Here is a 12,670-nt window from a genome sequence, read left to right as displayed (position 1 = left end):
ATTCATGCACAAGAAACAGGAGGAGGAAGATGGAAATAGCGAAAACATGGACCTGTATGTCAAAGGAGCAGATTTATGAAACATGGAGGATTTGAAATGAACTGGAATCAGCTTGATTTTTGAAATTCCTTGGGACTGTTGACTCCATGTTTCTTCAATTTTATTATTTCTTACACCTGCATGTGAATCTAAAATTAACTCTATAAAATTATAATTTAACAAGTAGAAGGCTCAATTCTTATAGTAGGACACATCATTTATATTTAATGAATTACAAAATCTTGACATTGTAGTGACTATGGCTCTGAAACATTAACAACTGACCTAAAATATATTACCAGAAAAGAATCTATTTTAATTATTTGTTCCCAGTTATGGCTGTCAAATGCCTATAATTAGAAAATTTCCCATTAGATTTTTTGCATAATAGAATTCACTTTTCCTCATAAATCACTTCTAACTTTTCATTTATGAACAGAATATTTTGCTGTCTTTAATACATCCTCAAAAAGTTTTTTAAAATTTGTAGGAGATTCATTCTGTTCTACAAGTTTTCTCCTCTTGTCTAACTCTAAATATATCAGAATTACTGATTGGATATACAATGGCAGCATGGTTTATGAACTTAATTTGTATTATGATTTTGGAGAAGATGAATGCATTTGTGTTTGTGTGGAGAAGATGACTGTGGTTGTGCTCGTCACCAGATGTGGAACTTGCCAACAGAAGCAAAATTTTGCCGAACACTTCTGTTTGCAAACAGAATTATTTTCAAACAGAAGTGTTTCAAAAGCTAGGTATTACTAGATACATTACAGATAGATAGACAGATAGAAGTTTAAGTTCTGTAATAAGAGTTAATAGAGTATATACATGTCTTCAGTTTCTCTTCTGGCTTGTATCTGGAAGTCCACCCAAAGCTTCATGTGCCCATGGGAAGCCGGGGTTCAAAGGTGGCTGCAAAGGGTTTGTGAATATGGATTATGTGTAATAGTTGGATTAGTCCACTGATTGAATTAATGTCATTGTAGGTGGGGCTAAATGAATTTATTGAAGACAGAAACCCACTGTGGGCGTAAGTGGCACCAACCAATAGTCTTGTGGCCTGAATGGAATAAAGAGGGAAAGGGAGGCTCACTGCTTTTGCTGCTTCCTGCTTCCTGGCTGTCCTGTCATGGATTCTTTTTCCTCAGCCTGCCCCCTCTTCCATGCTGCCCTCCCTTAGAATGAAACCTCTACAAATTGTGAGCTAAAATAAATCTTTCTTCCTTTACCTTATGGATGTCAAGTATTTTGTCCCAGAAATGAGAAAAGTAATTAAGACAGCATCTTTTATTTTTCCTAAGACAGCATCTTTTATGTTATATGCCGAAATAACTCTAGGAATGAACTGATAATCATTTGGGGATGCCTTGTTCCATTATATTTCTTTTTTCCTTAAGTTTCTTGTTTATGTTTATTGCATAAACATGTATTGATTTTATCTAAAAAGACTTAAATCCTTAGTTGAATTTAGCCAACTGGCTCTATGAAAAGTATTATGTATGGAATTTGAAAGAGTACTTAAAGGACATTTTGGAGGAAACATAAGTGAGTATAAAATTAACAATTTGTCAATTTGTTAAAAATGTTAACTTACCACAGAATGGATATTTTCCATTAGTATCAAAAAATGCAGTGATCCTAAGAGGCCATGTTTTCATTCTTGTTTCTAAACTATGTTTCCACTGCTCAGCATAATAACCTGAGATTTAAGAAACAAAATATTAGAAATTAAATATCTATTAAATCGCATACAAAAATTTCAAGTAACTAAAGGATCAATGTATATCATTAACCACTAATATTATGGATTTGATAAAATAAAAATATTTTTCAAATAATGCAGCATTTATTTATTTTAATTAAAATAATGACTGTTTTTACTTTATTTTTCCTGGAGTACTGAGGATTGAACCCAGGGCATTTGCAGTGAACCCTAGTCTTCATGGTTGGGACTGAATCCAGCATCCTTGTGATGAGGTACATACATCCCCAGACCTTTCTTTGTTTCATTAATTCATTTTTTATTTTGATCTCACTAAGTCACTAGGTTTCTCAGGCTGGACTTGAATTTTTGATCTTCCTGCTTCAGCTTTTCAGACTCTCAAGGTGCTGGGATGACAGGCATGTCCTACAATGTCTACTATAAAAATAGCTCTTCAGTTTAAGATGTGCAAATAAATCCACTCCCTGAAAGCCTCATCAGAGCTTCACATTGACCATACAACTACAGTCCATTTATAACAACATTTACTACTGTATTCTAAATTCAGGGTTTTACTTCTAACTCCTTTCTGTAAACATTACATAAAACTTGAATATAAATTTAACTCTAGCAATACAGCTCCCAATTTTCTTGTACATGCATATGTATAGATCTGCTAGGCATGTATAAATTATATACTATATAGAGATATATAGTAATAGCACAAAGAACATTAATATCCATTATGTATTGTATATAATTTATACTTTATATAGAGGCCCACCCAGATCCCATCCATAACTACATGGAGATTACAGCAAGAAGCAGAAGTAGACCCGAGAGGCATGGTCGCAGGCAGGTCCCAGCCAGGGCCCCACACTGACTCCAGCAGCTTGGACCCACAGGCTCCAGCCAAAGGCCACCTAGAAAAGTGTTCCACAGGCACACAAGCAACAACTAGAGGCCTGCCCAGATACCATTGGTAAGTGCAAGCAGACTCAGCCAGAAGCCCACTCAGACATCAGTGGCTGGGGGCTGTGCACCCTCTCAGACAATAGCAACATAGGAGGAGGGCAGGCTCCAGCCAGAGGCAAGCCCAGATACAATCCCCAATGTGCAGGGGCCCCAGTCAGAAGACCACTCAGACAACAGGTCAGCTCAGGGATCCAGAAGGCCACCATTTTGAATACAGGAATTGGTGCACTGGTGAGCAGAACAGAAAAGGCCTCTCAGTGGCTTGCTGAGAATTGAAAACTACTGGGTGAGCAAAAAGTCACCTTAACAATGGCTCACCAGGCTGCATTTGTTGAAAGGAGAAGACACTTGAACAAGTCTGAAAACCAGACTCCCACATCACCTAAGGCAACACCAAAGGGAAATGAGATGGAACAATCTGATACTCAATGACCTGGACTCCCTAAACTGGCAACAAAAGAAGATCTGGGAAAAATGAAATCAGAAATAATTTCTCAGATAACAACAGAGATTATGTCCATAGTGAAAGAAATGATTAATAAATCTAGAGCGGACACAGATTAAAAAAATAGAGGAGCTGAGGAACACAATGGAAATCCATAAAACAGATGCAAACAGATTTCCAGGAGATTAAAAACTCCACTGAAAATTTACACAGCAAAATGAGCCAATATGAGGACAGAATTTCAGATATAGAAGACAGGGTTGCAATTAGTGAACAAGAAAAGAAAAATTTCTTAAAAATAGTAAGGGACCATGACAAATCAATCCAGCAGCTGCTAGATGATGCAAAGAAAAATAACATAAGACTGATTGGGGGTGGGGATTTAGCTCAGCGGTTCCACTGCCTGCTTCACATGCACAAGGTCCCAAGTTTGATCTCTAGTACCAAAACAAAGACTGATCAGAATCAATGAAGTAACAGGAGAGAATGCAAATGACATAAAAGAAAAAAAGTCCACAGAAGTAATGGCAGAAAATTTGCCAAGCAGGGGAAAAGAACTTGACATACAGTAAACTGAGGTATATAGGACTCCAAATAACTGTGATAAAAAAAAATATCTACACCTAGGCATATAATAGTTAAGATTTCAGAAACCCAAGAGAATACCAAAATTTTACAAGCTGTTAGAGAAAAGAAACAAATCATATACAAAGCAAAGCACATCCAAATCACAGCAGACTTCTTAACACAAACCCTCAAGGAAAGAAGAGCCTATAATGATGTATTTCAAGACCTAAAGGAAAACAAACTCCAACCCAGACTGATGTACGCTGCAAAACTATCTTTCAAAATTGATGGAGAAATAAGATACTTTCATGACAAAGAGCACCTGAGGAATTTCATGAATAAAAAGCCAGCACTCCAAAAAATTTTAAACAATATCTTTGGAAAAGACAATGAGGATCTCAACCCCCAAAAGCACAGCAGAAAGAATCCATCAGGCAAAACAAGAAATTAAAGGCAAATGTGGAGAATTCAACAACAAAAAAAGTAATGACAAGAATAAGTCAATACATATTAGTTATAACCATCAATTTTAATGGTCTCAATTCACCAATGAAAAGAAACAACTGCCAGAATGGGTCGAGAAGCAAGATCCAACAATATGCTGCATGCAAGAAGCACATTTAATTCAAAAAGAAACTCATAGAATGAAAGTGAAAAGGATGGAAAACAATACTCCATGAGACAGAATCCTGAAAAAAGCAGTAGTAGCTATCCTCTCTGCAAATCAAAAGGATTTCAAACCAACACTGATTAAGAGAGACAAAGAAGGACACTACATCCTTGTAAAATGAAAAATCCAAGAGGAAGAGATGACAGTCATAAATCTATATGCACCAAATAATAATGCACCCACCTACATAAAACAAATACTAATGGACCTGAAAAATCAAATAAGCACTAATACAATAGTAGTGGGAACCTTGATACCCCACTGTCACAAATAGATAGATCAACTAAGGAGAACATAACCAACCAAATACTAGAACAATCAAACTCTTGAACAAATGAACTTAACAGATGTTTAGAGAGTATTCCACCCTGACAAAATGAGAATACACATTGTTTTCAGCTGCACACAGGTTGTTCTCCAAAATAGACCACATACTCGCTCATAGAACATGTGTAAGTAAGTCCAAAAGAACTGAAGTTATCCCCTGTATATTATCAGAACATAGTGTGATGAAATTGGACATCAATAGCAAAAGAAGCTGCAATAATTTCTTAAACACATGGAAATTAAACAACATGATTCTGAATAACCAATGGGCCACAGAGGAAATTTAATAAGAAATCAGACAGTTCCTTCAATTAAATGACAATGACAATACAACATATCAGAATCTATGGGACAAAATGAAAGCAGTCTTATAAGGGAAATTCATAGCACGAATACTCATATTAGGAAATCACAGCAAGCTCAATTAAACAACCTGATACTGAACCTCAAGCTTCTAAAAAAGAAGAGCAGGACAAACTCACAGCTTAAACAAGGGAGGAAATTATAAAGATCAGAGCAGAAATCAATGCAGTGGAGACTAAGTGAATGATATAAAAAAATCAATGAAGCAAAGAGATGGTTCTTTTAAAGAATAAACAAAATTGAAAAACCCTCAGCTGACCTTATCAAAAAAAGGAAAGAAAAGGCCCAAATCCCTGCAATTAGGAATGAAAAGGGTGAAATTACAATGGACTAGCAGAAATCCAGAAGATTATCAATATCTACTTTGAGAACCTATAAGTTAATAAGATGGAAAACACAGAAGAAATGGACAGATTCCGAGATACATATGAATTACCAAAGTTGATGAAGAAGGTCTAAAAATTCTAAACAACCCAATAACAGTCAACAAAATTGAAAAAATAATTAAAAACATTCCAATGAAGAAAAGCCCAGGCCCTGATGTCTTCACTGCTAAATTCTACAAGACATTTGGAGATGAACTATTGCTACTACTGTTTAAACTCTTCAATGAAAGTGAAAAGCAAGCAATACTCCCAAATTCATTCCGGAAGAATCACCTTGATATCAAAAACAAAGAAAGACCCAACCAAAAAAGAGAACTAGAGGGCAATCTCACTAATGAACATAGATGCAAAAATCTTTAATAAGATACTGGCAAATAAAATGCAGAAGATCATCAAGATCATACACCCTGACCAAGTGGGATTCATCCCAGGAATGCAGGATGGTTCAATCAATAAATGTAAAACACTGCATTAATAGCACAAAGGACAAAAAACATATGATCATCTCAATAAATGTGGAAAAAGTGTTTGACAAAATCCAACACGCATTCATGTAAAAACCATACAAAACATTGGAATAGATGGTCTCTACCTCAATCTGATAAAAGCTATCTATGAAAAAACAACAGCCAATATCATAGTAAATGAGCAAAAACTGAAATCCTTCACATTAAAATCCAGAACAAGGCAAGGATGTCCACTATCACCACTCCTGTTCAAAATGGTTTTGGAAACATTAGCCACAGCAATTAGACAAGAGAAAGAAATAAAAGGAATAAAGATAGGAAATGAAGAAGTCAAATTGTCATTATTTGCAGATGACATGATACTCTATATAGAAGACCCGAAGAACTCCACAAAAGTCTTCTAGATTTAATAACCAAATTCAGTAAAGTATCTGGATACAAGGTCAACACACAAAAATCAATAGCTTTCCTGTACATGAACAACAGACTCACTGAGAGAAAAATGGGACAATCAATTCCTTTCACAATAGCATCCAAAAACCTGAAATACCTAGGAATCAATCTAATGGAAGAAATAAAGAACTCTTCTCTGAAAACTATAGCACTCTGAAAAGCGAGATCAAAGAGGGTATCAGAAAAAGGAAAGACATCCCTTGCTCCTGGGTAGGAAGAACCAACATAGTAAAAACAGCCATACTTCCAAAACTTCTATATAGATTCAGTGCAATCCCAACTGAAATTCCAGCTTCATACTTCACAAACGTTGAGAAAATAATTGAAAAGTTTATTTGGAACAAGAAGAGACCTAGAATAGCAAAAGCAATTCTAGGCAATAAAGACAAGGTAGGGGGTATCACAATCCCCAACTTGAAACTATACTACAAAGTTACTCTGATAAAAACAGCATGGTACTGGTAAAGAAATGGACCTGAGGACCAGTGGAACAGATTAGAAGATGCAAAAACAACTCGAGACACATTCAGCCTCCTCATCTTCAACAAAGGAGCCAAACACCCTCACTGGAGGAAAGATAGCCTCTTTAATAAGTGGTGCTGAAAAAACTGGGTATCTCCTTGCCAAAGATTAAAACTAGACCTATATCTCTCACTATGCACTAAACTAAAATCAAAATGGATTAAAGATCTAAATATTAAAACAGAAACACTGAACCGGCTGGAACAGAGGTTAGATAGAAATCTTGAAGACACTGGTGTAGGAAAAGATTTTATAAACAAAATCTTAGTTGCCAGTGAATTGGCACAATCAACAAGTGGGATCTCTTCTTATTCAAAAGCTTCTGCACAGCAAGAGAAACCACCAACAGTGTGAAGAGACAACCCACAATGTAGGAAAAAACCTTCACCAGCTATTCCTCAGACAAAGGTCTACTCTCTAGAATATATTATGAACTTAAAAAGATGAGACCTCCCACATATAAAGACACAATCCAAAAATGGTCATCTGAAATGAACAGACATTTCTCGGACAAAGAAGTAGAAATGGAAAATAAACATAGGAAAAAATGTTCCACATCACAGGTCATTTGAGAGATGCAAATTAAAACAACACTGAGATTTCACCTCACCCTAGAAAGAATGGCTGCTATCATGAAATCACCCAATAACAAGTGCTTCTGGGGCTGTGGTGAAAAAGGAACCCTTCTCCACTGTTGGTGGCATGTGGACTGGTATAACCACTGTGGAAATCAGTATGAAGATACCTCAAAGAATTATAATCAGAGGTTCCATTTGACCCAGCTATTCCCCTCCTGGGTATCTTCCCAAAAGAATTAAAAGCATATAATGGGTATAATGGGTATAACCACAGTGATATATGTGGACCCATGTTCACAGCGACACAGTTTGTAATAGCTAAAAAGTGGAAACAGCTCAGTTGCCCATCAACTGGAGACTGGATCAAGAAAACGTTTTTTTTTTAAAATAAAATGGAGTACTACTCAGCCATAAAGAATTAGAAAATACAGACATTTATAGCTAAATGTATGTAAACTGAGGCGATATTCTTAAGTGAAATGAATAGAACACACATATGTAAATACCAAATAGTTTCTATGGTGTGTGAAACTGAAAGTGTAAATAAGGATCAAAATGTATAATAGAGAATATGAAAAAGCAAGAAAAGGTAAAAAGGGGATGTGGGAGGGGGAGAGGAAGAAAAGAAGGGAATGGAATTAATATGAGAATACAGAAAAATGGAAAGAAAGTTTGTAAATAGAGAGGGATGGATGGGTTGAAGGGAGGGTGGGGCAATGGGGAAAAACAAGAATCAAGATATGCTATGTAGGGCTGGGGATTTAGTTCAGTGGCATTGTGCCTGCCTTGCAAGTACAAGGTCCTGAGTTCAATCCCTGGTACCATAAAAAAAAAAGATATATTGTGTAAAGGTGCAAATCTCCAATGACAAATGTTATTATACTGTATAACTAAAGTGTACCAATAAAATTAATTTTTAAAATAATAATTTATACTTTATATATAAGTACATAAAGAATATTTATTAAAGTTAGGTAATATATAAATATAACTATATATACAGTAATACTTCATTTTATGAACATTTCTGTTTGCAAACAAATGTATATGGCAAAATTTTGTTTCCGGACTCTGCATTGGGTCACAAACACAACCACAGCCATCTTCCCCACACAAACACAAATCCAGCCATTTTCCCCCAAATCGTAATACAAATTAAGTTCCTAAACCAAGGTACCATTGTACATATATATATACACAGATATTTCTTTGTACCCACATTTGTATTTTGAAAATTTGAGGTTTGAACATAATAGAAAGGATACATAATTGAGAAGTCACAGGTTTAGCTCTACTTCTTACTTATGTTCTTAAGCAGTTCATACAGTCATTGTGTCATGTATGGGAAAGTGATAGACAAGAAAAACAATCCCCAAATGAGGTCTCAAGAAAATGAATCCCACATGATGTCTTATGGACAGATAAGCTGTGAAAATATATATTTGGCAAAGCCTGCAGAGTGCATGCTGCATCTAGAGATTTTCCATGTGCTAATATTTAGTTTTGCTTAAAAAAAACTGATTGCATATAATTTAATTCAGGCTTTATAATTATTACTCATTCCCAGAACTAGTTTGGCTTTGGAAATATTTCTGAAAGATTTTTCTATGATGCTGACAAGATGTTTATGTCCTTATGGCATGCTAGGGTCTGACATTTTCTTTGAAAACCACTGAACAGTCTCAGATTGTTTCCAGCTCTCCCATCCTATTTTTGTGTGTTCTTTTTTCTCTATAATTTCCCACTGGAAGGCTTTCGTGTTCAGAAGTTGAAAGCTTAACTGCTCTTACCAAGCTTTATTGATTCAGATGTTGCGAACCATGTATGATTTATGACTATTTGCTGATAGCAAATGAAAGTCTGGCTATGGTACACACCTCTTCTTTTTCCAAAGACTTCCTGTTTTTTTTTTTTAAAGAAAAACTCCCAGTGATGGAAAAAAGGTGCAATTTTCTTTCTTTAAGTACAAATATAATTGAATAGTTGAATCCTTTTGAATATCAAGAACAGGAATCATGAGGAGCTCACTGGAATTTGCCCATTATGTTCAGCATAAAAAAGTTATTGATCAAGTCCCTTTCAATAAAAATCTTACATTTACCCAGAAGTAAAATGTATACTCTATACCGTATTTCCACAGATAATTTTGTTTTTGAGACAGAGTCTTGCTAAGTAATTCAGGATGGCCTTGAAATCACAGCAATCCTCCTGGTTCAGCTCCTGAGGGCTGGGATGATAGGTACATGCAACCAAACCCATTTCTGCAGATAATTTTTCCATAAAATATTCATATATTTATTAATGAATAAATGCAAAGCATAATTTGGCTTCTAACAGAAAATGCTAATACAATTATGTTATCCATTTTGTTTTCTAAAAACATTTTTATTAATACATGTTTGCAATACATTGTGAGAAACTGGTATATACACATGTGGAATTTGATTCATTTAATTTACCCTTTCCCTCTTTTCCCTCTTGTCTCCTCCTCATGCTCAGATCCCCTTCCCATTTTCAGAAGTCCATTCATTTTCAAAAGAAATTATAGCAGTTAAATCTCTCTTACCTAGCCTAGGGCATGAGTTTTTCTGATAGCTGCCACAGTCGACACATAAACTAGTCTTGTAATCTTTGTATGAATGACAAGGAAATGAAACAAAACTGCAGTTCGTTTTCAAAGCTGCCATGAACAAATGAACTGCTCTCTGGTGGTCACATTTAATATATTCTATTCCTTAAGGGTGAAAAAGCAAGCAAAAGATCTGTAGATGTATTAAACCAAATTCAAGTAAATTGCAGAAATATTTAAAATGAATTGCTACTGAATTCTGTGTACCTTGTGAATATGAAAGTGTTAACTATAACACTGTTATATTTTAAGACGTTGAAATATAGTACCATCACAAACTTAAACTTAGCACGTTTTTCACATGAGATTAATAACACATTTTCATGAGGTAATCAATAACACAGAAAAATGTTTAATTTCAATAATATAACATGAGATACAAAGATGTACTATTATACCTAGTAACTAACTTCTAATCCCACACTTCTAAGATTTTGAGTCAATATCAGAGATGTCTACAGAAGCTGAATATTTATGCCATTAAAATATCATTACCTGCCTTCCTTTTCCCTACCTCCCTCATTCTCATTCTCATTCCTTTGACCAAACTTCTCTGGCTGCAATGACTTCTGGCTATGTGTTAGTTGGCCATTAGTTACTGTGGAACTAAAAACACTTCTTGCTCAATCTCTGAAGTGAGCCAAGTTCTGCTTGTTGGAGCAGTTGTTGGACCTGGAGCAGTTGGTCAGCTGTCTCTATGTACAGGAAAATCAAGTGTCAAGAGTTTATAAATTTGTATTGTATAGTAATATGGTGAGGATAAATGTTAAGTGTTGAGATAAAATTTGTGTTACTTTAGCTACATTGTGGTCCTTCAATGATTTAAAACGTCTAATATTTAAAATGAACTAAAATCATTAAAATCATGACAGAATAGATCTCATCCATGAACAAATGTTATGTCTACTGTTACATCTACCTTTATGAATTTGGTAGACATATTAAATCATTTCTAATCAATAACTCTTCTAAACAAAATTAATTAAACAAAAATATTTTCCATGGATTACAAAGAAAAAAAGTAAACTGTTTTCTTTCATCATTTCTGATCCATGTATAATTTATTTGAAAATACTAATTGAATACCTGAAAAAATTGATGATGGACAGCCAAGTTGTTTTTTTCCTCCATTTGGATAAAAATCTACATGTCCCAATGGCTCTTGAATGCCTAATCCTAAGAAGAAACGCATGCGAGAATCACAAACTATGTATTGTTAGCTTAGCAACACTTGTATAAAATCAAATCTCCTATATAATCCATGAAAATCTTTAAAATTTTAAATTGAAGATAAAGTATCACTCATATCAAATATGATTTTTCCTATATTGGTTTTCCAAATTAATTCTTCATGAAAATTACATTTCATTCATTTAATATATTTAGCAATGAGTAGTTTACAATAGGCCATTTGTGGTTCTTTGTGCTATGAATGAATAAGTAAAAACAAACCCAGGAAAAAGATTTTCATAGTGTAAAATACTTTCTAGTGAAAATAGAATATAATAAACAAGTACAAATACTATATGTCAGATAATAATAAGTACTATGGTTAAAAATTAAGTGGAAGAAGAGAAGAGAAAAAAACACAGAGGGACAGTGATAGTTGGTTAGGATATTTACCACTGACGAGGTTGCAGTTAAGCAAAGATGAGAAGGAAGAAAAGCAGTGAACCAGGTGGATATATGTGTAAATGACTTGAGGTATTCAAAGAATCAGGGTACCTGGAGCCTAACATGTAAGCAAGATCATGGAAGGAAAAGAAATCAAGTCGTATGTAACATTTTAGATCATAGTGATGATTCTCTCTCACTTTGGATCCCTCAAACTTGTCAATGTTAGATTCACTAATTGGAAAAATCTTTAGAATGTGTTGCTTCAGCTGGAACAACCTCGGCCAGGGTGGCATACAACATTCAGCTGTGATTTATGGGCTTCTCTAGATCTATACATCTTTGGGGCACTGCTTGTGGTTCAAATTCTCAATCCAATACCAATATGCAGTCCACAAACCAGTAAAGCAACAGAGTAAAAAAGGATAGCAAGTTCAGCACATTCAGGACCATAATAAAATATAAAATCTTGCTGCCAAGTAAGACTGAAGTGCTTTGACTTAGAGAACAAATTTCCAACACAGTGAACCCTCAAGAGGAATCAGCAATAGTTTTAGCATAACAAAGATAAATACTTGTGTCTCACAATAAAGATTAAAATGCAGTGATGTGATTTATTTTCAGTAATAAACAGAACACAGTAATGTCTAATGAGACATTAGAGAGATATGAGAACACTAGGCATATGCATTATGTGAGTAGGAGACAAGAGGGTGTTTAACATACAAATAAAGCTAAAGGAAAACTGAGGTGATTTCATTAGAAGTCACCAGAATTCTAGGTATTATATGTGATTTGACTGTAGCAGTAGCCAATCGCTGTTTTTATTTCATAATCCACTCAGCGGGAAATGGCATGTTCTGAATATGTCTCAAAAAGAAATCCAACAATTTTGGAGCTCTGTGAAATTGTTCCATGGCTGAACTC

The 12,670-nt window shown here is 34.8% G+C and overlaps 1 protein-coding gene across 2 annotated transcripts in view; it reads right to left on the bottom strand.

The window, feature by feature from the left end:
• Window positions 1–12,670, bottom strand: part of Lipi (lipase I) — a 68,690-nt gene that overhangs the window by 29,719 nt on the left and 26,301 nt on the right. Inside the window, exons 6-8 of one of the 2 annotated variants that reach the window (XM_004842198.3) lie at window positions 11,216–11,305; window positions 10,067–10,234; window positions 1,640–1,744 (exon numbers count right to left, since the gene is read on the bottom strand). In XM_004842198.3, coding sequence (XP_004842255.1) covers window positions 1,640–1,744; window positions 10,067–10,234; window positions 11,216–11,305 — 363 coding nt within the window. The remainder of the gene's footprint in view (window positions 1–1,639; window positions 1,745–10,066; window positions 10,235–11,215; window positions 11,306–12,670) is intronic. The other variant, XM_013071420.3, reaches the window with a different exon arrangement.

This window comes from Heterocephalus glaber, unplaced genomic scaffold, assembly GCF_053883595.1.
Source record: "Heterocephalus glaber isolate CG9 unplaced genomic scaffold, H.glaber_assembly_v1.0 deba00000122, whole genome shotgun sequence".
NCBI classification, from domain to species: Eukaryota; Metazoa; Chordata; class Mammalia; order Rodentia; family Bathyergidae; genus Heterocephalus; species Heterocephalus glaber.
The sequence above is the reverse complement of the archived record's forward strand: the minus strand, read 5'-3'. Positions and strand labels throughout refer to the sequence as shown.